At 36.2% G+C, this 22005-nt stretch overlaps 1 protein-coding gene across 1 annotated transcript in view; it reads left to right on the forward strand.

Moving 5' to 3' along the window:
* FBXW4 (F-box and WD repeat domain containing 4) overlaps window positions 1-22005 on the forward strand; it is a 102189-nt gene that overhangs the window by 52041 nt on the left and 28143 nt on the right. Inside the window, exon 6 of the mRNA XM_072424394.1 lies at window positions 11957-12022. Within this exon, the coding sequence (XP_072280495.1) occupies window positions 11957-12022 (66 nt within the window). The remainder of the gene's footprint in view (window positions 1-11956; window positions 12023-22005) is intronic.

A 22005-nucleotide genomic window follows, 5' to 3' on the forward strand; every position in this document is an offset into this window, starting at 1 on the left:
GGAACATTATACAGAATAGTAATATGCATTTGCTATTGCACTTCCTTGTTGTATGCCCACATATAATTTTGCTGCCTGCAATATAGTAAGGTTGACTTTTCTATATCTTTAATATGTGGATTTGTTTTGAAAACACTGTTAAAATACACCCACTGTACAAAATAAAAGGGTTTAACTCCACGTGTAAATACATTGTAACGGGTTCCACACTATTGGCTCTCTTTTAACTTCAAGATTTTGAAAGTGGATTAATGGAAACGCTTAGTCAATGGGGTCAAGTGTGTGCGGATACTATTGGTGCTAAGCACATGCCATTTTGAGAATATACTTCTCGTGGGAGATAGTCATTTCTTTACAGTTTTAAAAAGCCAAGATAATTTGCTTGACCAGTCTAGTGTATGAAAGTGTTTTGGAGACAACCAGAGTGTCCTGCTGATAATTAGAACTTCTTATTTACATGAGAATCCTAGAATGGTTGTTCAAAGACATATCAGCATGTTTATGACATCATAAAGTCATAAAATCATGTTCTAAAAATATGAAGAATGTAAGTGGTAATATCTCCCATTTAGTTGGTATTGTTAGAAGTTAGATTTTTTTTTATTTACCAGCAAAATATCTTAATAGTACATAACTTTGGGAATTTTAAAAGATCAAGAATACTATCGCTTTGTCAACAGGGAGGTTTCCACTTACTTTCTGTCTAAGAGGCACACATGGTGTAATTGAAAATTTTGTTAACCTTTTTGGAATACATTATCCATGTACTTCTATCTTTTAGGGGTTTATTTACTTAAGGAGTGTCATAGGACTGTTTAGCAAAGTGAATTACTTTGCAAGGAAAGTTTAATTTAGCTTATGAAATGAATGAATGAAATTCACTTTTCAAAGAATACCCTATCATGTTCAAGGAAATGTAAACAAAAATATGATTTTTCTTGCACTTGAGTCAATGGCTGATGTAAGAAAAGCTCCACCTATTTTACTAATCTGATCTTTACTTAAGTCAACAGGCTATATTTTCAACCACATTAAAACGGAAATAAACATGAGATACTCACCTATCCCCGCTGCATCACAGGGTGCCCCCAACTTTCTTCTCTTTCCTCCTGGACGTGATCTACAATCATCTTGATTGGCTGTGCCAAAAAAAGGGAAGACAAGATTGCCAGGCTTCCCCAGAAACCAAGTTTGACAGTGCGGTGGCAATGATTGAGAATTTTTCAAACTGCAACTTTAGTTCCTCTTTATAATCATTAGCAGCAATTAAAGGCTTCTAGTAAGAAATATTTCAAAGCAGTAAATATGTTACAGCCCTTCCATACTTAAACCCTGTACCTATAGCCTATATTTCAGTTTTTTGTTGAAAATGAGTCCCCTCCTACTTTCAATGTATTTGGGAAATTATCATTTGTAGATCATTGTACCCAACTTACAACCTCCTGCCACCTGTCACAACCTTTACACATGTGGCCCGTTTTTATAGTCATGAATGAATCTGTAAAAGTGAGACTTTTTCCAGCTATACATACATTGTGAACATTAGGCTATTATTGTCCAAGATAGATCAGTCATTAGAAGATTTATCCCACCTGTACTGAAAATAAAACAGAAATGTCTATTGTGGGTGTAAGGATTTTTTAGGAAGATTCTGGTTACTTTTTGGCACTAAATATATTATTTAAATAAAAAAAATTGTTTTCAAAATAATTTCCTGCTATTTGTCAAAAAAAAATGTGGCTGTCCGTCTGATCATGTAGTAATTGTATTATTTAATCAAAATCAAAGCAGTAAAATTCAGCCGTCTTTGGAAATCTTGGCTTAACTGCCTGTTTTTTTAAGAATGTGTTTTTTTACTCTTGAGAAGTATTAATGACTTTTACCTTGAAAAGATTTTGGACAAATCTGTTTCTGTTGTGTAGGTAACATTATATAAATGGTGGATTTTGTTTCACATGGAATAACTCACAGAAGGTATTACCTTTTGTAGTGAAAAGGGATAGACAAGAGTCACCTAGCATAAAGTCAAAGAAATGTTTTGGCTGTAAGACGCATTACAGGCAGACTTATAGTTTTTCTAAAGAAAGGAGGGAGCAAAGGCTTTATTGGAGTTCTTTGTAATTTAGGAAACCCAACCCAAACTGGATGAAGAAGGGAGGGTAGCTTAAAAAAAACAGCCTTAAAGGTCCTGTCTGTATTGTGTGTCACCACGCCAAGAAAGAGATGTTCTTAGCATGAGATTTCTTTAGTAACTTTTGGAATGTCCCCAATGAATGGAGATTTATTTTTGGTTATGAAAAAGTAGGCATTCACCTGGTGTGTAATGACACACTGTTCATCAGTTAGTTATTTGTCCAGCCATCCCCCACTTTCATCTCATACTACCTCATTAACAGAGTCACTACCTCATTTGATTTTTCCTGCTGAGACCAGGTCCAGAGTTCCATGTGCTTACAAGGATGGTTGGCATGCACAGCTTGCCTATGAAAGAGCTTCCACTAATTGCATTGTCTTAAAATTACAACTTTCCATCAAATCTCCCTCTTCTTTTTCTTTCTCCTGCTGGGAAACATTTTGAGTTTGTATTGTGTTTGAGCAAACAAAGCCCACCCATTGGTGCAAAGCTCTCATGCAAATCTTCAGGTTTGTACCTAGAATAGGAACGGTAATTACACGTTACTCCAGGTGAAAGCAATGTTAAACTTCCAGAAGCAAATTAAGTAGAATTGGAAGAGTAAAGGAAACCTGTATCCCCAGGCATAGGATTAGATAATGGTAATTGTTGACAAAAATAAAGAACCCAAAAAAAAAAGATCTGTTGTGTTTTTATAAATGGATATTTTTCTGTTCTTGTGCAGGATAAATAATGGGGAAAGAAAAGCTATTCTAAAGCGCTTTACACTTTTTAGAAATAATTTCAGTTGTGAAATATGTTTCTTTTTCCAAAGTCCTGCCTTATAGATATTGCATGATTGAGATTTGACAAGTGAAATCTTTGTACCAACCTTAATCCCCACAAATCCCCACACAGAATCCTTGTACTAGCAATTAGCAGCTTATGTAAAAATCAGAGAATCTATCTTCTTAACAGGTTTTTGTGCCAGACATTATATATCATTGTAATATCCTCTCAACTCCACTAGAAAACATTACCATTGTTTTGTTTTTAAGATAAAATATGGGTAATCCCTATATACATGATTCATTTACAATTTTATGGTGATATTATAATATGCTTAGGAAACTAAATGAAAATGATGACGTGCATTCAAATTTTTTACCAAGTCCATAAATAAGTGAAAGCATAGCGTGTATTAGAAAGCATACTACACATGCGTACACTGTGTATTACTTCTATATAACCACTACCTTGTGGAATTTGTGTATGTTAAAGGTAATCTATCAGAAGCCCACGAACAGTAAAAGAATACCTTTCTACATGCTTGGAAAAAGGCATAAGTCCATCAAGTTTAACCCCTAGAGCAGGGGTGTCAAACTCTGGCCCGCGGGCCTTTTTTTTTTTTTGGCCCCCTTAAAAGAATTCCTGAAATGAACTACATCTGGCCCGCCCGCCCACGTTACAACCTCACTTTTTTTCAATTAATGCAATACATAGACATTATTCCCATCATGTGACACAAAGCCTAGGCAATGATCACATGGTGTCTGACTACCAGGGACATTGTGTTTGTTTCAATCCATTAGAGACTGCATAGTATAATATTGTGTCAGACAAACTTGTGATGTGGGAGGATGAACAACACACAGGCTACATAGATAGATAGAAATTGGTCTTTTCACCCCTAAACTGTGTGTAGAGGGGTTTGTTTTTGTTAGTTATGGATGAAGTAGTAAACTTCCTAAATTTTTTAAATAAATTTAAAGTTTGGCCCCCAACTTGGTCTAAGTTTTTAATTTCGGCACTCTGTGTATTTGAGTTTGACACCCCTGCCCTGGAGAAATAAACATATCCCAGATATAAAACCCTATGGAGAGTTGATCCAGAGGAAGGCAAAAAACCCTGGTACATTTTGCTCCAGCAGGGGAAAAAATTTCCCTCCTGTTTCCGTGAGGCAACTCCTGACTTGACAATGAATCCCCACCAACATATATACTCACCATCACTCCTCTGTTTAGCACCAAGAGCAAGGAGAGAAAGACCAATTCTTCTGGATTTAAACAAACATGTGACTCATTCTCCTTCCTGTCATGTGACAGCACTGGTTCTTGGTACCCTGCCCAGTGCATTCACATGGAGATGGGTAGACCACATTCCTGTGTAAACTCTAATGGGTATTGTCCCTCTTTGTTTACCAACTCATCATGCATCATGAATGCCCCTTTATGCTTAAATGGGTAATGTGCTTTCACTAGTCACTAAGAAAAGTATGCAGATCAAGAACTTTGACTTTACTGGCTGCATGCTTGTTTCCCCTATTGACTCAGAATATGTGAACTCCAAAGACAGCTAGGTTAGTTCCACAGATGTCTGCATAGCATACATAGGAGGCAGCAACATGTAGTCTACATTAAAAGTCTACTTACCAGGGTGATAATATGGAAGCCTATCTGGCACACAGGAACGTTGTCGTCCTATAACAAAAAGTGCCTTATCAAATAGTTTCATGTCAAAATCCCCAGGTATCCCCAGCTTAATGAAATGTGCATAGCTACGAATATTAAAAAATGACTTTTTTAAGGGCATTGTTAATGTTCATATAATCTTGTACTTCTTGGTTTTACGTATACTTTTAGCTTTAACAAATCTTGATAATGTTTGATGCTGAAAAAGACACACAGTCTTGCAGTTGTTTAGCACAGCGTTTGTCACTCTTGTAGCCTGCTCAGTTCTCATCTATAAATCTTTGCATAAAAGTAACCCGTCTGAAAAGCCTCTGTGTTCATCTGATGTGTCAGGACCACAAAGCTCACATTTACAATATGCAGTTGAAAACTTCCAACAGCGTGTTTTAATTGTCAAGCGCAAAGCTGAAAGTGGCCTTCTGACACCAGGTTAAATGAAGCAAAAGCACAAGGGGATCTTATTGAAGCTTTGACTGGTATAAAAAATAAGGACATTTCCAGAGACAAATCTTCTAGGAAAAGTTTTAAACTACTAACATGCGGTCTGATTTCCCCATGTTTCTTAATTCTGCACAGTACATTGCCTTAATAATGAATAGAAATCCACATTTTGCTGGAGAATGTAAAAATACTGCATCCTTGTCACCTGTCCATACCACGTTCCAGGACTCTTGAAGACTACTCTGCACTTTTCATGACACTCTGAGAGCCTTCAAATTCCAGCTTGTGAACACACCAAGTATAGGTATTGGGCAGCAATCTTGACGATTTTTTTGCGTGCATCAACAACTGTCACGGCTTATAAATGGATTTCACTGACACAGACAAGCTTTTAAGATTTCCAAGCCAGGGAGATAAGACATCCTTAAGTATCATGGCAGCTTCCAGAATGCTATTTGCAATGTATTGGTTATCTAATCACATGCATTATCTATTCATGTTAACCACTGGCAGTTGGTGTTCAGTTCTACCTTATTGGTCAAGCCTCCTTTGTGTTTCTCATTTTATAGATGTTTTACTAGAATTTTATATAAAAGAATTGTGTTTTAGACCATACTAAATTGTGTAGTTTTCCATTATAGATACTTTTGATGACTTTATCAACAAATATAAAACTTTAAAGGTCAGGATTCCCTAAAATAAAGTAATTGTTATTAACTTCTCAGATAACCTCCCTACTGGCCAATAAGTATTAACTATAGGTGTAGCCTCATTCATAACTACTCACTAGTGTGCTAACAACACCATTGCTTGCTGCCCACACCAACCAGTCAGAATTCTTGTTTCTTTTTTAGAAAGAGACTTCAAGGTTGATTGTTTGCTATAGCTGCAGAAATTCTCTGCATTTTTATAGATAATCCACTTTTTTGTGAGCTTCACACAGCCTGGCTTTTCACATTTTGCTGCTTTGCATTTAAGTCTTAAGTGTTTTTAGTCTATGCGATTTTATGCCGAATAAAGTTTCCTCTGGAATTGCCCTGACCTGGTACTGCCAGTTATGCATAGTTGGCATTGTTGCTAAGAGAAGTGTTAGGAATTAAGCGTTTTATGAAGAATTGTTGGTTTCTTCGAGGTTCCTCAATATTACACTATGCCAATTTCTCATACCTCTCAGAAACTCTGTTGCAAGAATTTAATTTTAAGAATAATGCAACAGAAGGTCTTGTAACACATAGTTGGAATAAACAAAGTAATTATAGGCATATTCAACCCAGAATACTCAATAATTCCGGCTCCAACAACTAAAATATCAATTTTGGGGGGGCTGGACCTTTAAGAAGCCAGGGACATGTGTTTTTACACATGATGTTGAAATGATGTTGAAATGGCTAATAAACAACTTCTGACACTTGAGCTACCTATTTCTTAGGATTGGCCCTGATCTACTAAACAACCCTATACTCTCCCAATGTATTTGGATATAAGTGGTGTATTTATGATTAAATATGAATGATTATCATTTTTTATTTGAACTTCTTTTAAATAAAAGTGTTTTTAGCATTACTTAAATTAGTGCCCATGTTCACTTCTACAAGTGTTATATAAAATAAATTGTGCCTTGCAAGTCTTTATGGCTTTAACCTTGCTTATCCATCTAGCCAAAAATGACTGAGCAGCTTAGCTTGAGTTGCAATATAGAAACCACTAAAAAAATGTCCTGACTGTTTTTTTAGAGAAAGGGATTCCAGGTCATGTTGTGGCATTACAGATTTTCAGAATGTTATCCTTTAAAGAAATTTGTGACAGTTGTGTTCGCTCAGTATGTGTGATGGCACACAGTCCTGACACTGCGGCACTGGGAGCAAGTGCATGCGGCATGGTACCTTTTCAGTGCTAATGACAGCTGATTAGGTCACCAAGACTGTAGCACTCGCAGTTGGAATGCAGAACGTTCTAATGAATCATTCTTGCAGCTTGAGAGGTTATGAACAAAATGGACGAATTCAGGTGCTGACAAAGGCTGTGACCTTTGGTGCTATAATATCACTGTTTCACAGGCTGGTTAGTTCTCTAACCAACTTTCAGCCCATCAAAAATTGATTTAATTGCAATTCCAACCCCCCCATTAGAAGCATTGGAGTATAACTAATTGTAGTAATAGAGAGTAATAAGGCTCTGATAAAAAGCTTTCCTTAGCCTCCTTTGTATCTTGTGTCACTGCCTGTCAGAGGTCAGAGAGCTTGCATATTCTATTAGTTGCCTTCATTTGGACAAATTAGTTTACCCAACAGTAATTAAAATGCCAGTACGGTTTGGGAAGAGCTGAAAGCACTTGATGGGCACAAAGATGAAGGACTTGACAGCTATGGTGGCCTGCCTTGCCAAAGCGTGTCACCGCTGAATCAGAGGATACACAAACCTCAAACGTATATGGTTAGCGGCTTTGGGGTCATGTCATTCTTCACCTGCTTTGGTGTATTGTCTTTCGTCTCTCATCCAATTTGTCTTTTGTCACCTGCTTGAAGGTCTTGGACGTTATTTTTAGCCATTGTTACAGAAACAGTGTATTAAAAAGTCCAAGTTCTGAAATCAATACCTTTTAGCTAGTTTCTGTCAAGTTCATGAGCTTTGGTACAATTAACTAAAGCATAAACTTGAATGAAAACTTAAATTACAACAAAATTGTCAGTATAAAGAAGATCATGAAAACATATCCCTGAACATTTATAGTTGAGATTTTTGTGGGCTTGAAGGTTTAGATAGAGGTAAAATATGCTCTAAAATTGCCCACTGACTGGCACTTTGACTTTCAACATTTTAACTGTGATAAATTATACCATATCCAGGCTGTGTATTCAGGATTTCCTTCAATTGTGTTATTTGGTCAGTTATTGCTACAGTGGTAGCAATGTCCTTACCCAGTCATACACAAAAACACAATTTAAAGAGCCTCAAACATTACAAAAGAAATTTTGGCTCCAAGTATTGTGCTATATTTGCCTCTAAACTTGCAAAGATGCAAAACCATGAGTTATCCTATTGGGAATATACTATCTTGCCCTCTTTGGCAAATATGCTGGTATTTACTAGTACATAGTGGAAAAAGAAATCTTTCCTGGTACCATTTTCTTTTACACATGAGAAAATATGTTGTTTGTCAATGGTTGGCTTTGTGAAGTGATGTCTATTTAAGAACCCTGCAAACTCCATGGTTTAATGGCAAAATGTATACTGACTAGTTACTTATACATATTATTCTGGTGACCCATGTGAATGTATGTTTCAGGTTTATGAAAGGTGCAGTACCTGACATTAGGTGAAAAGTGTAGTGGCTAACTATAGTGATGAGTATAACACATTCATACTGCATCTCCATACTCTACCTCTTATGCTCTTCTGATTTCCCAAAGGTAGCTGTGAAATTTAAGCCAATCTTAGAGTACAGTTATGAGGCCAAACCTTTATGTTGGTTTTGTTTTACATTTAAAGGGGGAGTTTTCCATATGAACTAAACAATTTTTTAAAAAATGTGCGTGTTTTATATGTAATGCATATCTCCAGCTCTTATGTGGGTACTTACAACTCCACCCGCACTCCACTATAATAACCCCCTGGTGCTCGACATGCAGCTCTGGCACTTACTGTGCGACCCTTGGGGCTCATGCAGACTGAAGTTTGTGTTGTGTGAAGTGAAACATTTTTTTCAGTTTGTGTTGCAAACACAATGAAACCTCTGTGTGTGCTGGGTAATTGAAAAATATAATGGATTAGGATATTTTATCTTTTGAATTTATTTAATAAATTGCAACATGATTGGTGGGTAAAATGTTGAGTGGGCTAGACGATGTGCACAGATGTCTAAAGCAGAACTAAACCCAGTGGATACTCACCTATTTCAGTTTTGTCGTGAGCGCCCTCATCTTCTTCTCTTCCACTTTCAATTTTTTGGCCATCTTGGTTGGCCAGGCAGGGGGAACGTAACTCCTATACACACAAGAGATCTCAGCCAGCCCTGGTACCCACAGGGGAAGCTGGGGTGTGCCTGGTATCCTAGCATGCGTAACGTAGCAAATTTTGAGTTAAGGTAGGCCAAAAATGAAGGCTCTTTATTTTACTACCATCTACACAACCTTAGTTTCACATGCCCTTCCTATGCCGCCCTAGTGCTGTTGATTCGCTATTTTTATCTAGATAGTCATGTGCATTACCTAAATGTTGGGTTCAGTAACCCCACTCACATAACCCTTCTTCAACTGAACCCTTGTGTAGGGAAAGAGTACAGAAAGAGTACAGTAGAACCTTTTGATCTGTTTAGGTTTATTTATTTATTTCTTTTTTGCATTTAACTATAGCTGTACTTTGGAAACGTTGGTTATATAATACCTTATTGAAGTTAAAACCATTTAATTAGGCTCATTTATTATTTCTTTGAAAAATCAGTGTGAATTAAAGCATTGAGGTTTTCTAGCCTTTTTATTCTGTGCCACACAAGCTCACGTAAGACCAATCTTATAGAAAGAATAGACTCAAGCTTGTTCTATGAAAGAAGAGGAGCACTGAAGTGGAAAGATCAAGGTGGTGGGAAAGCCACAGGTATCTTGCTGAGACAGAACGCCTTTACTAAATCAGCGTCTCAGTATGCACCTGGAAAAATGTCTCAGCACAATATAGGGAGGGAAACTCGTTTAGTTTTAGTCTACTAACAGCAGTCTGGATCAAGGCAGAAGAGGCCAAAGTAAGGGGTTCTAGGGGTAAACGTCCAGTGGGGTAGAGATATTAATCCCTACCATAGGCCTACTGGGAGGTCAGATTTGCTGGAGTGGCAGGGATTAGAAATGGTTTCCTCCCCTCTCTCTTCACTATTGACTTACCTTGATGCTAATTTAGACCTGTGGCAACAATCAAAGAGTGTTACTGCATACCTTCCCTGAAAAAATGCTCTTCTTTCCTTTGTTTACATTTTTTAAAGAATCTTAAGAAGCAAATTGCTCACTAGAATGATTTGAGTGCGGCTGGTATGTTACTCACCCCAGTAATTGGCTTTGGTAGTTATTAATGGATTATGGGAAAGAAAAAGGGAAAAATAATGTATTACTTTGTAGTTGCATGCTTCATTGACAAAATACTTTTCTCAGGTTTTTTTTTTGAAGGCCAATTGCTACTGAAAGAACTGTTCTTAGAGCGAAAAGAAAAACATTAAGAAGTGTTATTTTTTTCACTGCATCCAAATGCTGTAATACTAGGACTTGTATCCAACTTGTTTCTGTATTTAATTTCAGGGATTTCATGCAGTCTTGATATCTCATTTTTTTTCTTTTTTTTTTTATGAATGGTTTTGTCCTTTTAATGAGCATTATATAAAGTAATGACAATAATATAATTTGATATGCTTAAAAATGTTTTGTTTTGATATATTTAAACATGTTTAATGGTTTGGCCAGCAGCATTGTTAAAATATTTGAAACCTTAGGGCTCAATTCCAGACAAACAGCTCAATGCACAATTGAAATAAACATATGGTTGCTCTTGTAACACAATGGATTTGTTTTTGTCTATACAGTGCTGAGGTTTATATTGCCTTGGCAGTCTTTTTCTTTTTTTTTTTCTGCTACTGTTAAGCAATAAAGGTAAGTCATCTTCCTATCCCCCACTGATGACTGGAGATTAAAAGAGCAACAAAAGACTGATGAAGTTATCACTATCTCTTTCTTTCTGTCCACATTTTTCTTCTCGCCACATGCGCATGCAACATGTCTGATTGTATTTAAAGTGGAACTAAAAATGGGCATCAGCAGGTTCTTATTACAGAAACGGGCAAGTGATGTACCTTCTGCAATAAGTAGTCTTACCTTGCCATCAAACTGTACATGCGCAGCTCAGCAGTTGTTGCTTGGAATACCTGGCAATCCTGGCTTCCCTCTGCGTGCTGAGACTTAATGAGTTATGTCATCCAGGCCTGGCTAATCAAGATGGCCGACGATTGGGATACAGAAGAAGAAGAGAAAAGATGACTGTGCCCATGACAGAACGGAAATGGGTGAGTATTCCCAGGGCTTAGTGCCATTTTAAGTTCTTTCCCTCGAACTACCAATCTGACAGCTGCTGTAAAAAATGTAAAAGCTCAAGTCAAATTTAGTTACTTATTCTAGTTGAATATTAAAATATTTAATTGTTTTTTTTTTTTATCAATGGGTACAAAACTGCTTTATTTTTTTTTTTGTATATCTGCCTGGAACTCATCTTTAAACAACCATATAAGTAGTGCAAACCTTTGCTCAAAGAAAAAGTAAACTTGCTCTTGCGACCAAAGACACTAGTCTGATATTGCAGTACCCGGATTTACCAAATGGCCCAATGTCAAAGAAGATGCCTTTTGATGTATAGTTAATACCTATGCGTTTTACCCTTCATCATTAGAAAAAATATGTAATCTTATACAGACTTGTTAATACATTATACATGATGTTAAAAGTTGTGTACCAATGTGCTCCAGTGTTATAAATGCAGCCCTGCCTAGGAGATACACTTGTTTCAGCACTTTATGCTTTTGTATGAATTGAGAGAGGATAAAGCATTTGTATACATATCTCTAGGGTATTTTTTAAATTTATGTAGAATGACTAGAGGACCACGTTATGAAAAATCAGAGGACTAATTGTTGCAGATTATGCCAGCCAGTCAAATTCTCCCTTTCGTCTTTAAATGCTGCACTAAAATGAGGAAGATTTTAATTGGTTTCTCTTTCAGGCACTTTATTCACCCCTTTTTGTCCCTTGAGTTTTAACTAGGCAGTGTCTTAGGTGAGCACAGTAAGGTAATGACTTGATACATTGATTCACCGTATTGTCTGTACTGTCAACAAAGCAGATGAACCCCATGATCTCTGCATCACTGGTTAATCTCCCCTTCCCTCCCGCTTATGTTTTTACAGCTCCTTTGTTACTGGGACAGCTTGCTGCCACCATACATCACCACTCAGGATTTGGGACCTTCAGAGGTAATGTCTATCTGTCATATCAAACATCTGTTTTCTGCCAGAACATAAATGATATGGCTGGTCATAGAGTCTGTTTTGTACCTTCTCTGTAAGATCACAGGAAACATTTGTTCTCATATATCCAACATACTTTTCAGGAGACATGTAGTGACCTAGACAGAACTGCACAATGGAGTTTTGCAGATCATTAAACTGAAATGATGTCATTGTGGAATATGAGAAAAGAAGCCTCTTATATACTTCTGACATCTGATCGTCACATTATAAAGTACCTTACTGTACAACACTCAAGTTGTCAGTTTTGTATGCTATGGAAAAAAGGTCTGGTGCAAACAAGATAATTTTGGGGTTGGTATCATTGTCTGTTGGCTGCTCACAATTAGGCAACTCTGTTTAAAACAAATAGAATATTTTGGTTTTCATGTATACCCTGCCCATATATATTTTTTCTTGTTCCTGTGTTTTTGTGGTGTCCCCGCAGCACATGTGGTTTTTGCATGTCTTTGGAATAGACTTATATATTTTTTTTTGCACACTTGGATTTTCTTTTTACATGGAAAACTAATAAAACTTTTGAACACTAAATAGCACATTTCCCTTCAGTCAGTACATGGTTTTTAATTGACCTTTAACACATCTTCATAATGGCACAAACACATTTTTTATCTACCCAGTTTTGACATGTTTGGATTCATACACATAAATATCTTGTATTTGTGGTCAGAGCTGATTTGTAGCACCTAGCTCTAAACTGTGACATACACAAGGGTATGTGGACACAAACACCTTCAGTAAAATAATATTTTTTTGTAATATTATGATGAATATGCTTACCCTGTGTACCCTAGTGTTAAATCAAAAGTAATAGGATATATGGTCTTCTCTCAAACATTGCTTTTAAACAATGTAAATAAATGCAGTGATCATATAATTTACACACCGTTGATTATTTACAATTAAAAAAAAATGTGTTTTTCTTAGGGTCTATAAAAGGTAAAACACCCTAAACATCAATCATGAAGGCTCCAAAATGTCATGATGATGTTTTTTTACCATTGATTAATGAAAGAAGATGATTGTAATTGTAAAAAAAGAACAAACAAACAACCAAAATCCAATGAATTTAAAGGGTGGGTCAACGACAGCAAGGGAGGAAAGGACTAGACCATGTTATACATCCAATAGCCAGAAAATGGGGTGAGCTGTGTTGCTGCAGTGTCTAATGCACATTGTGAGAACTGTGCAGTGAAGTTAGAGTAAGCAGATTCAATGCAGGAGAGGAGCCTGTACAACTGCGAAACACAAAAGGTAAGGTTTGAGTCCGGCTGTAATATATATTTTTTTAAATATAATTGCACATGTGTAATAAAATATTCTGAGTCTTAGAAATACTTAGAAATACTTTGGTGTGGGTCTTAAATATGTCCAATACCATTAGAATAGCCCTAGATAGGTCTCTAATGTCCTATATCTTGAGAATGGCTCCACATAGGCCTCTGATGTCCAATTGCCTTAGTATATAAAAATTATAAAATAAAAACCCACAACAAGGACTATTTCTAGAACCAGAGTTACAGTGTTAAGTTTAGAGACAGGCGGTATAATCTGAAAAGGCCCTTTTGGACCTATAACTTCGTAACTGAAAGACATGCAAAGAAAGAATGCAGCATAGTGTGTGGGCAGCTGTTTCTTTACGTTAAGATAAATTCTACCTAAAGTATGTAATAAACTGACATTTTAAGAAGATGAATATGGAGTCACTTTTGACAGTCTAAAGCAGGTGGGTTATAGTTATGGGTACAGTGACCTGACAGATCAATTCAATTTTAGACCCTTAAATGGTGTATGGTTTCTGTACATTGTGAGCAAAGATCCCAGACATAATGTCTTGTAGATATTTTACTTTCAGTCAGAGTCATTCATACATTTGAACTTTTAAATGCTTCTCTGGCAGAAATAGAGGAAGCAAATGTAAAAGATTAACAGAGATGTTCTCTAAAAAAAGAAGTTAGCTGTTAGCTTTTCTTCTAAAAGTTGCAGATCAAAAATATCTGCTGGAACAGTTGCTATAGGCAGTGCATATACTTTTATTTGCTTCCTATATATATATTCTCTTAAAAATATGATATGATTTGCTTTTTGTTTTATATGTTATAAGTCAGACATATACTGTGTTTATAACCAATCTGAACCGATGATTGTTTAGTGTGCAGATTAGCAAATAATCTATGAGAGTACAGTCATGATAAAGGTCGCTGGCATCTGTTGTTAAACATTTTAAACCTTGTTTTAAGAAAAAAATCAACAATTAAATTACTAGGCCAGTTGTAGAAGGACTCTCAGTTTTCAGTACAGGGCATTAGGCAATTTAAAGCAGAACTAATGACCAGCAATACAAAACAGCTAGCAGTAAATTTGGCAAAGGAGACTTCTTCTGCCCTGGCAGTTCTTTTTATTTTCTTTTAACACTGCATGGCACATACTACTCTGTGTTGGGGTACAGTTCTAGCTGGGTTCTTGGGCTGATGTATTATGCGCACGCGAGTTATATCTCCAGTGGATATGCAATGAAAATTGTAAAAATAGTTAATTTCTAGTTAATTTCTCCAGTAGTTCAGTTAGGGGGCCATCTGTGTCCCAGAGCTTTAGGTCACTCCTCTAAATGGATCACAGGAGAACTTTGCTGCACATTATGTAAAAATTTTATTTCTCCCAATGAAAAATCCTCAGATTGGATTTTCTCCTCTGACATGTTTTATCCGATAGAGTTCCAATCATAGAGTGGTCATCCAATGACTGTGTTGAATTAGCATAACAGGACCACAACGTGCAACATCCCCAAAGCCGCCTGTGTGTGCAGAAGATGGTGACAATGGTTTTGGAGCCTTCAAGCTCCAGCAGTTCAAGGTCAGCAGAACAGCTGTAAACAATTTACAGATTGGTCCAGAGGTCATTTAAACCTTGGTGTACAAGGACAAGCACTAACCTACCTTACACTTTCTTTAGCCTCATCCTGCATGAAACATTGAAAAAAAACACATGATAATTTTGTTAGCAAGCTGATTTATTTGCTGATTATGTACTGTAGTTCCACATTCACTATTTAATAAAAAGCAGTTTCCACAGAATATGGACAATGTACAGTCTTACTCAACATGCATGGCCACCTTTAGCTTGTGGTTAAGTTCAGCTTAATTTAAAAAATACTAACCACTTTTACATTTTAGAATTGAGTTCTTTTTAATCAGCCATTGGCTTTATCTGGGTTTACTTTTTAGTGATATAACAAAAATTAAAGTTAGTACTGTATTTTTTCCTGACACACCATATGGTAATGCTATTCAGTGCAATATAATCTACAACGTATGCCAGTAGTTGCTTCCCTAGGTAATCCTAGCCTCTGACCTATGACTAACTGCATTTCAATGCACCATAATGTGCATGTGAATGTACAGCTCGCTCGTAGGTGAGTGGGTGGGAAGCGTGCTCTACGAAGTACTTGTACTGCTATGTCCAGTCTGCAATAAATAAATAACAAATATAAAAAAAAAATCTTACAACTGGCTTAATCACATAACCATATGAAATTAACTCCTAAAGGAACAAGAAAATTTTACATACGAGGTCCCTTAGTTTGTTTCTTACTGTGGTTTAGGCTAACATAATTGCTTTTAAAACTTCCCTCTTTTTTTCACACTACACAATTTTTTTTCTTAAATCACTGATATACAAATCAATATGTAATTACACACGCAGTTAGGCAATTCATTTTTGTCCTAGGCATTAAATGTATTGCCTTTAATTATGGGGGTAACATGATGAGCAACAGTATAGACAACTAAACTGTGTCCTTTACAGCATGCCATTATTCCCCAACTGAGGAGTTTGCCATTCGGCCTTCTCCCTTTGTGATTGATGGATTTCCCCAGTTAGGAGAAAGCACATTAGCCGGTGTGGGTGGTGTGGCACAGTTCAAAAAAAGGGGATAGCATTAGTATCTGTGACTGAGCCCATATTGGCTTTTTAAACAGGGTGAGAGGGACCAGTTTCATAGTAGTAAAGTTTGCAGGTAGTGTGGAATAGGTAAGAAAAGTCGCTATTTAAGTCTATGCATAATAGAACATGTGCTTCAGTGCTCATGTACCAGGAAGCTGCTTGTTAATTAGTTTAGAAATAAACTCATCTCTGTGCTGTTTTTCTCTCTTTCACTGTTCAGTTATAATCTATGGGAAGGGACAAGACCTGTATAAAACTGCAGCAGAAAAATACAGGTCTGTGCTGTGTGGCAGAGATATTTATTTCTCAGAAATGAATGAGCTGAAATAACCTATCTGTTGGCAGGTAAAACTGTTTCATTATATGTATTTTATCTGTGTATTCAGCAATTTGCCGTGAGTCGGGCTTTAACTTCAGTGTTTTCAAAATGTTGTGTCATTGAAGAGAACATAAATAGCAGCCTTGATTTTTTTTTCCTTTTTGAGTTTTAGCAGGGAGACGTGATAAATAAATGACTGTCCAATTTGCTGCTTTTATTTTTTGACTTCAGTTTGTTTCCAATTATTCTTATACTCTGTGGTCTAAAATTCTTGGCTTAGAAAAACACTGTTCCTAGCAGACTGACAATCCAAGAAGTTTTCTTTATCTACAGCAATGATTAGGAAATGTCTGTAGACTTACAGGGTGAATTATATCAGACAGTCCGCAAAGTAAGGATAGACTCAATGTTTCCACTTAGCATTTGTCAGTAAATACAAAAAAGGTGTTTATTGAGCTTTAAACCAAATGGAAGCCACACGTATTTTTTTGGCAGGTTTGTTAAACGTCTCTTTGGTAATGAATGTATGAATGAATGCTGAAAAAAGGGAGGAATAAGAAAAAGAAAACGTGCTATCCCTAACTCCTTTTTTCGACAGAACCTGAAGCATATAATAAAGCTGTAGAAAATAGGATTAAGGTATTGAACAGACAGGATTTAGTCTGATCTTTCAATAATACCAAAGCCTGATTGAAGAGTGAATCAGGGACCAGAAACCTTGCAGCCAACACAAGACTTGACTCTGTCAGATAAACGTCCAATTTGTCACAGATGAATAGTGGTGTTCTATTTTTTAAATTTTTTTTTCTAACATAAAAGTGTATGTAAGTTATCCCTTTATTTTACTAAAGCCACTTTCCTTTTATTAAAGAATATTAATATTATTATATATATATTAATAAAAATGTAATATATATAATATACTATTAAATTAATATATATATATATATAAAAAGGCAGTCATATATGCATTTATCTATTGGTTAAATGTTGACATTTGTAATCATATTAAGGTTGAATACATGCGTGATGCTAATCCAATAAATTCAACTCAAAAAGGGCATTGTAAATATAAAAAGCCAATGTTTTTTTTTAGTTCTGTAAAGACTTTTTTTTTTTTTGACCAGAAGAGAAACTTTTGGCTTTTTTTTATGCTAATCGAATATGGACAGTAGTTTGGTTCTTTAAAATTAACAAAAATTTCCTTTTAAACTAAGTAAGTTATACTTTACTTTTGTTTAGCCATATGCACACTCCACATGTTCCCTGTTTTGTTTTATTATTTTTCAGGTTATGCATCACGTACATTTTCTAAATGGTAAAGTTGATTGTCATCCAAAAAAAAAACAAATGAGGGGCTTTACAAAAAAAGGCATCTGTCATTACCCAAAACATTCCCTGGTGGGAATCAATTACCAGCACATGGACCTGGAAAGTTTCCATGAATGTTAGAGTCCCTGTTTTTTAAATAAAACTCTTTATTTTTGTTTCTTTCTATAAAAAGTTATCATGATGAAAATCATGATATCATAACTCATTTGATTGATCTGGGCGAGTTTTGATTCTCATGAACACTGCAAAAGGGTTGCTAGGGTGTTGCTGTAGGTGACTGGCTTTTTTTTGGTTTATTTTGCAAACTCCATGCATAGTACCCAAATGTGAATTGGTCTCCTGCATTTCTTCCCTTTATCTCAAATGCAATCACTTTAGTATTACAGAATTCTTTATGCTTGTGTGGCCTTCATATAGTGGCCGAAACAGTACTGACAGCTAATAACTAAACTATGCTGGGCCCGTGGGCAGCCTCATGGTCTTTAATGGTTATAATTTTCTTTTTGGTTTTGAGGGCAATTAAGAGTTTCCAAATAATTCTGTTCCCAGTTGATATGCACAGGTTTTAAGGAGTAATTGTAGTATTGGATCTTTTCACAACCACCAACATTTTGGATGAACTGATGATTACAAGCTTACACAGATTTGCTTTTCAATAACAATATTTATTTACCATATTAAACTGCAGACCATAGTTTACTGAAGGTAGCGGTTCCTTCTATTTGTTGTATTCCCTACATTTTTTTCCGAGTTGAATTCTTATACAATTTACAAGGTGTGCTAATATTTGATCACATGGTATTTTGTTATGACTAGAACTTGTAATGTTTGTGAATACATTACAACACCCAGGAAATTTCATATTTTGTTCTTTGTCTTTCAGATAGAGCATTGTGATAAAATGTGTTTGAATTCGAATCCTGTACTGTCTGCCGGTCCTTTTGTGTTACAATATATGAGTGTATATTAGACATTCGGTAGACCAGAGGTGCCCAGCATTATGTAAGTGGCTTTATCAGGACTTTTTTTTTATATAAAATAGCTGCTACCTTGTTGATATGATTTAGGTCATCACAAGGATATGTTTGTCCAGTGTCAAAAGTCATAATATGAGGGCTTTAAAAATGAAATACAAATTCCCACGTACTATGTTATTAGTATTTTAGGGGTACTATAAAAAGCTCCTTACTTATCTTGCTTCTTACTTCTCCTGCAGACATCTTGTTCCTATTCCATTCAAAGGCTCCATTCTGGAGTCAAAGACAGTAATGTAATCTCCTCTTATGTATAACCAGTAGACCTGTATTGTATGTGAGGTTGCAGAGGGTCTATTTAGAGTGGTTGAATGGAAGAGTTCAGTTATATTATAAATTTATTAAGAATTTTATAGGAAGTTTGTAAAAAAACAAAACACATCAAGACAACCATATTAGCAAAATTTATCAACAGAACAAAACACAAGCACTGGTGACTCACCACCTGAATAATACCAATAACACATTTTACGGGAAAAGAATGGAGGGAATAGAAGGGGAACATATACAGTTAGGTCCATAAATATTTGGACAGAGACAACTTTTTTCCAATTTTGGTTCTGTACATACCACAATTAATTTTAAATGAAACAACTCAGATGCAGTTGAACTGCAGACTTTCAGCTTTAACTCAGTGGGTTGAACAAAAAGATTGCATAAAAATATGATGAACTAAAGCCTTTTTTTTACACAATCACTTCATGTCAGGGGCCCAAAAGTAATTGGACAAATTTAAAAGCTGAAAATAAAATGTTCATTTCTAATACTTGGTTGAAAACCCTTTGCCGGCAATGACAGCCTGTAGTCTTGAACTCATGGACATCCCCAGATGCTGAGTTTCCTCCTTTTTAATGCTCTGCCAGGCCTTTACTGCAGCCTTGTTTCACCTGCATGGAGAGCTCCTTTCACCGCATGTTGTCTGTTCACAGCAAAATCTTCCACATACAAGCCCCCCCCCCCCCCTTAAATCAACTCCAGGCGTTTTATCTGCCTAATTGATAATGACATAAGGAAGGAATTGCCCACACCAGCCCAGAAAATACCCTTTGAGTCAATTGTCCAATTATTTTTGAGCCCCTGAAATTAAGTGATTGTGTAAAAAAAGGCTTTCGTGCCTCAAATTTTTATGCAATCTTTTTGTTCAACCCACTGAATTAAAGCTGAAAGTCTGCAGTTCAACTGCATCTGAGTTGTTTTTATTTAAAATGAATTGTGGTAATGTACAGAACCAAAATTAGAAAAAAGTTGTCTTTGTCCAATATTTATGGACCTAACTGTAACAGTGGCAGGAACCACAAAGCGCAGGTTGTCAAACAACCATCATACATTGAATTAAACTGTGAAGCTGAAGATAGTTTAGTATAAATATGTTATAGCATACAATCCTGCAGATGTGGTGTTTAAATTGAGTTTTTCAGACTTTTATTTTTTTTACTTTTTTGTTTTTAACTGATACATCTGGTGATAGTGTAGTACAGGCACAATGCTTTTAATTGTAAATTTAGCAGACCAAAAGCGACAGAAGTTATTTGTTTTGGTTGACATACACTTTCACTGATAAACCACAGTCTTACACCAGAACCTCCTAGTTTTTGTGTTTGTTGAGCAATGTTTCATAAATGTATTTGGTGCCTTCTAATCAGAGAAAAAAATCTGCAAAACACTCAAAGTAATCCAAAGACATTGGTCAGCATATCTTTTTTCTGTTTGGATGTGTCTAAATTGATGAAAGGAGAGGTTGCATGGGGTTTGTTAATAGTTTTTGGTTTTTATTGAAAGCTACAACCACCCCTGGTGATATTTTACATTTTAGGATTGTTGTTTGGGATCTCCTCAGATCTATGTTTCAAGCTCTCAAGCACTTAAAGAACCTCAAGAACAGTGAAAATAATTACTACTACTATGGAACTTCACTGAGCAGTTTGTACTGCTGAAGGTGTAAAAATTCAGACTAACACAGAATACCAGTTGTCTACTCATAGCTGAAATTTCAATTTCAGGTTATGGTCACTGTAGGTGAGCTACATTCCAAAATGTGGTTTTATTTATCCTTCAAAATTGTTTAGTACACATTCCTTCCCACTTGCTGTCTGTCTTTTAAGTATGCTGTAGAGATTACTTAACTTCTCCCTGGCAATGTCAGCCATCTGTTTACATAAGGAATAAAGCAAACATCCAGCTTGGTCTGTGTTAGCTCCTCAAACAATGCATACGTCCCTCTCTTCTCATGGCAAGCACCACACTAGCCTGTGGTTGGGCTCTGTGCAGGAAACAAGCACAAGTGCTAAAGTGCCTCTTCACCAGATCGGAGGATCATGACAGATTTTCTCCATTCATCCTCCTCATATTTACCGAGGGATTTATCCGTTTAAGTGGAGTGTTCCTAAGGAGACTTCTCTTTAAAGTTATGCACGGCGGTGTAATACAATACTTAAAATATTACCATTGTGCAGATCAGAGAAATTGTCTCAGAATGAAGAACTTTGCCTGGCAGGGGTCAATGGCAAACTCTTGTACACACCATTATGAGACAATTCTGTGATATCTGTTGCACTTCTGTTCATCTGCAAAGAAAATACAGACAATAAAGGAATCCTTCTCCTTAAGAGGCTTGTCTGAAATATTGGCCATCTCTGTGTGTTTTGACAGGTTTTTAAGCTAGCCCTAAGCTACAGAGGGAGCGTATTTAACAAAGAAGGGATATCCAAGTCTTAACTGTAAACGTACAAACATTTTTCTAATTGTGAGCCAAATGTGTGATGCTTCCATCTCTTAATACCTAATACACCCCATGCCAAATAATCAATAGTAGACTCTAAACCTACAAATATTTTCACCTAAACAGTTCTTTGATTTTCGATAACTACCTTTTGATAGATAAGCAGTTTTAATATGTTCGTCTTTTTTCAGGATGTAGATTGTGATTAGAAATGTAGGCCTGTGGAAAAAAATGGGGCATATAATATTGAAGATAAATTAGCACTAATAATAAAAAAAATATTAGACATTATTTTATCTTACTGTAGAATGCTTCAGATTTAAGAACCCGTACCTATTGGTACTTTGTCAATATGACGGCTAGAATAAATGATAAGGTGGGAAATTTAGTCGCCTCTGGACCCTACAATACCTTCCAAGGGATTGTTAACGATCTAGCCCCTGGATTTTGTCTGTGAAGTTGGTGCCCTGACCTCATTGATTAGCCCTGGTCCCCTTCTCATCCTGTTCTTTTTTCTCCTTCCCCTAGCAGCTTCACATTTTTGTTGGTTTATGTCCACTTGGGGGTTTCTTTCTGTTCTACC

Source organism: Pyxicephalus adspersus, chromosome 10, assembly GCF_032062135.1.
Source record: "Pyxicephalus adspersus chromosome 10, UCB_Pads_2.0, whole genome shotgun sequence".
Classification (NCBI taxonomy): Eukaryota; Metazoa; Chordata; class Amphibia; order Anura; family Pyxicephalidae; genus Pyxicephalus; species Pyxicephalus adspersus.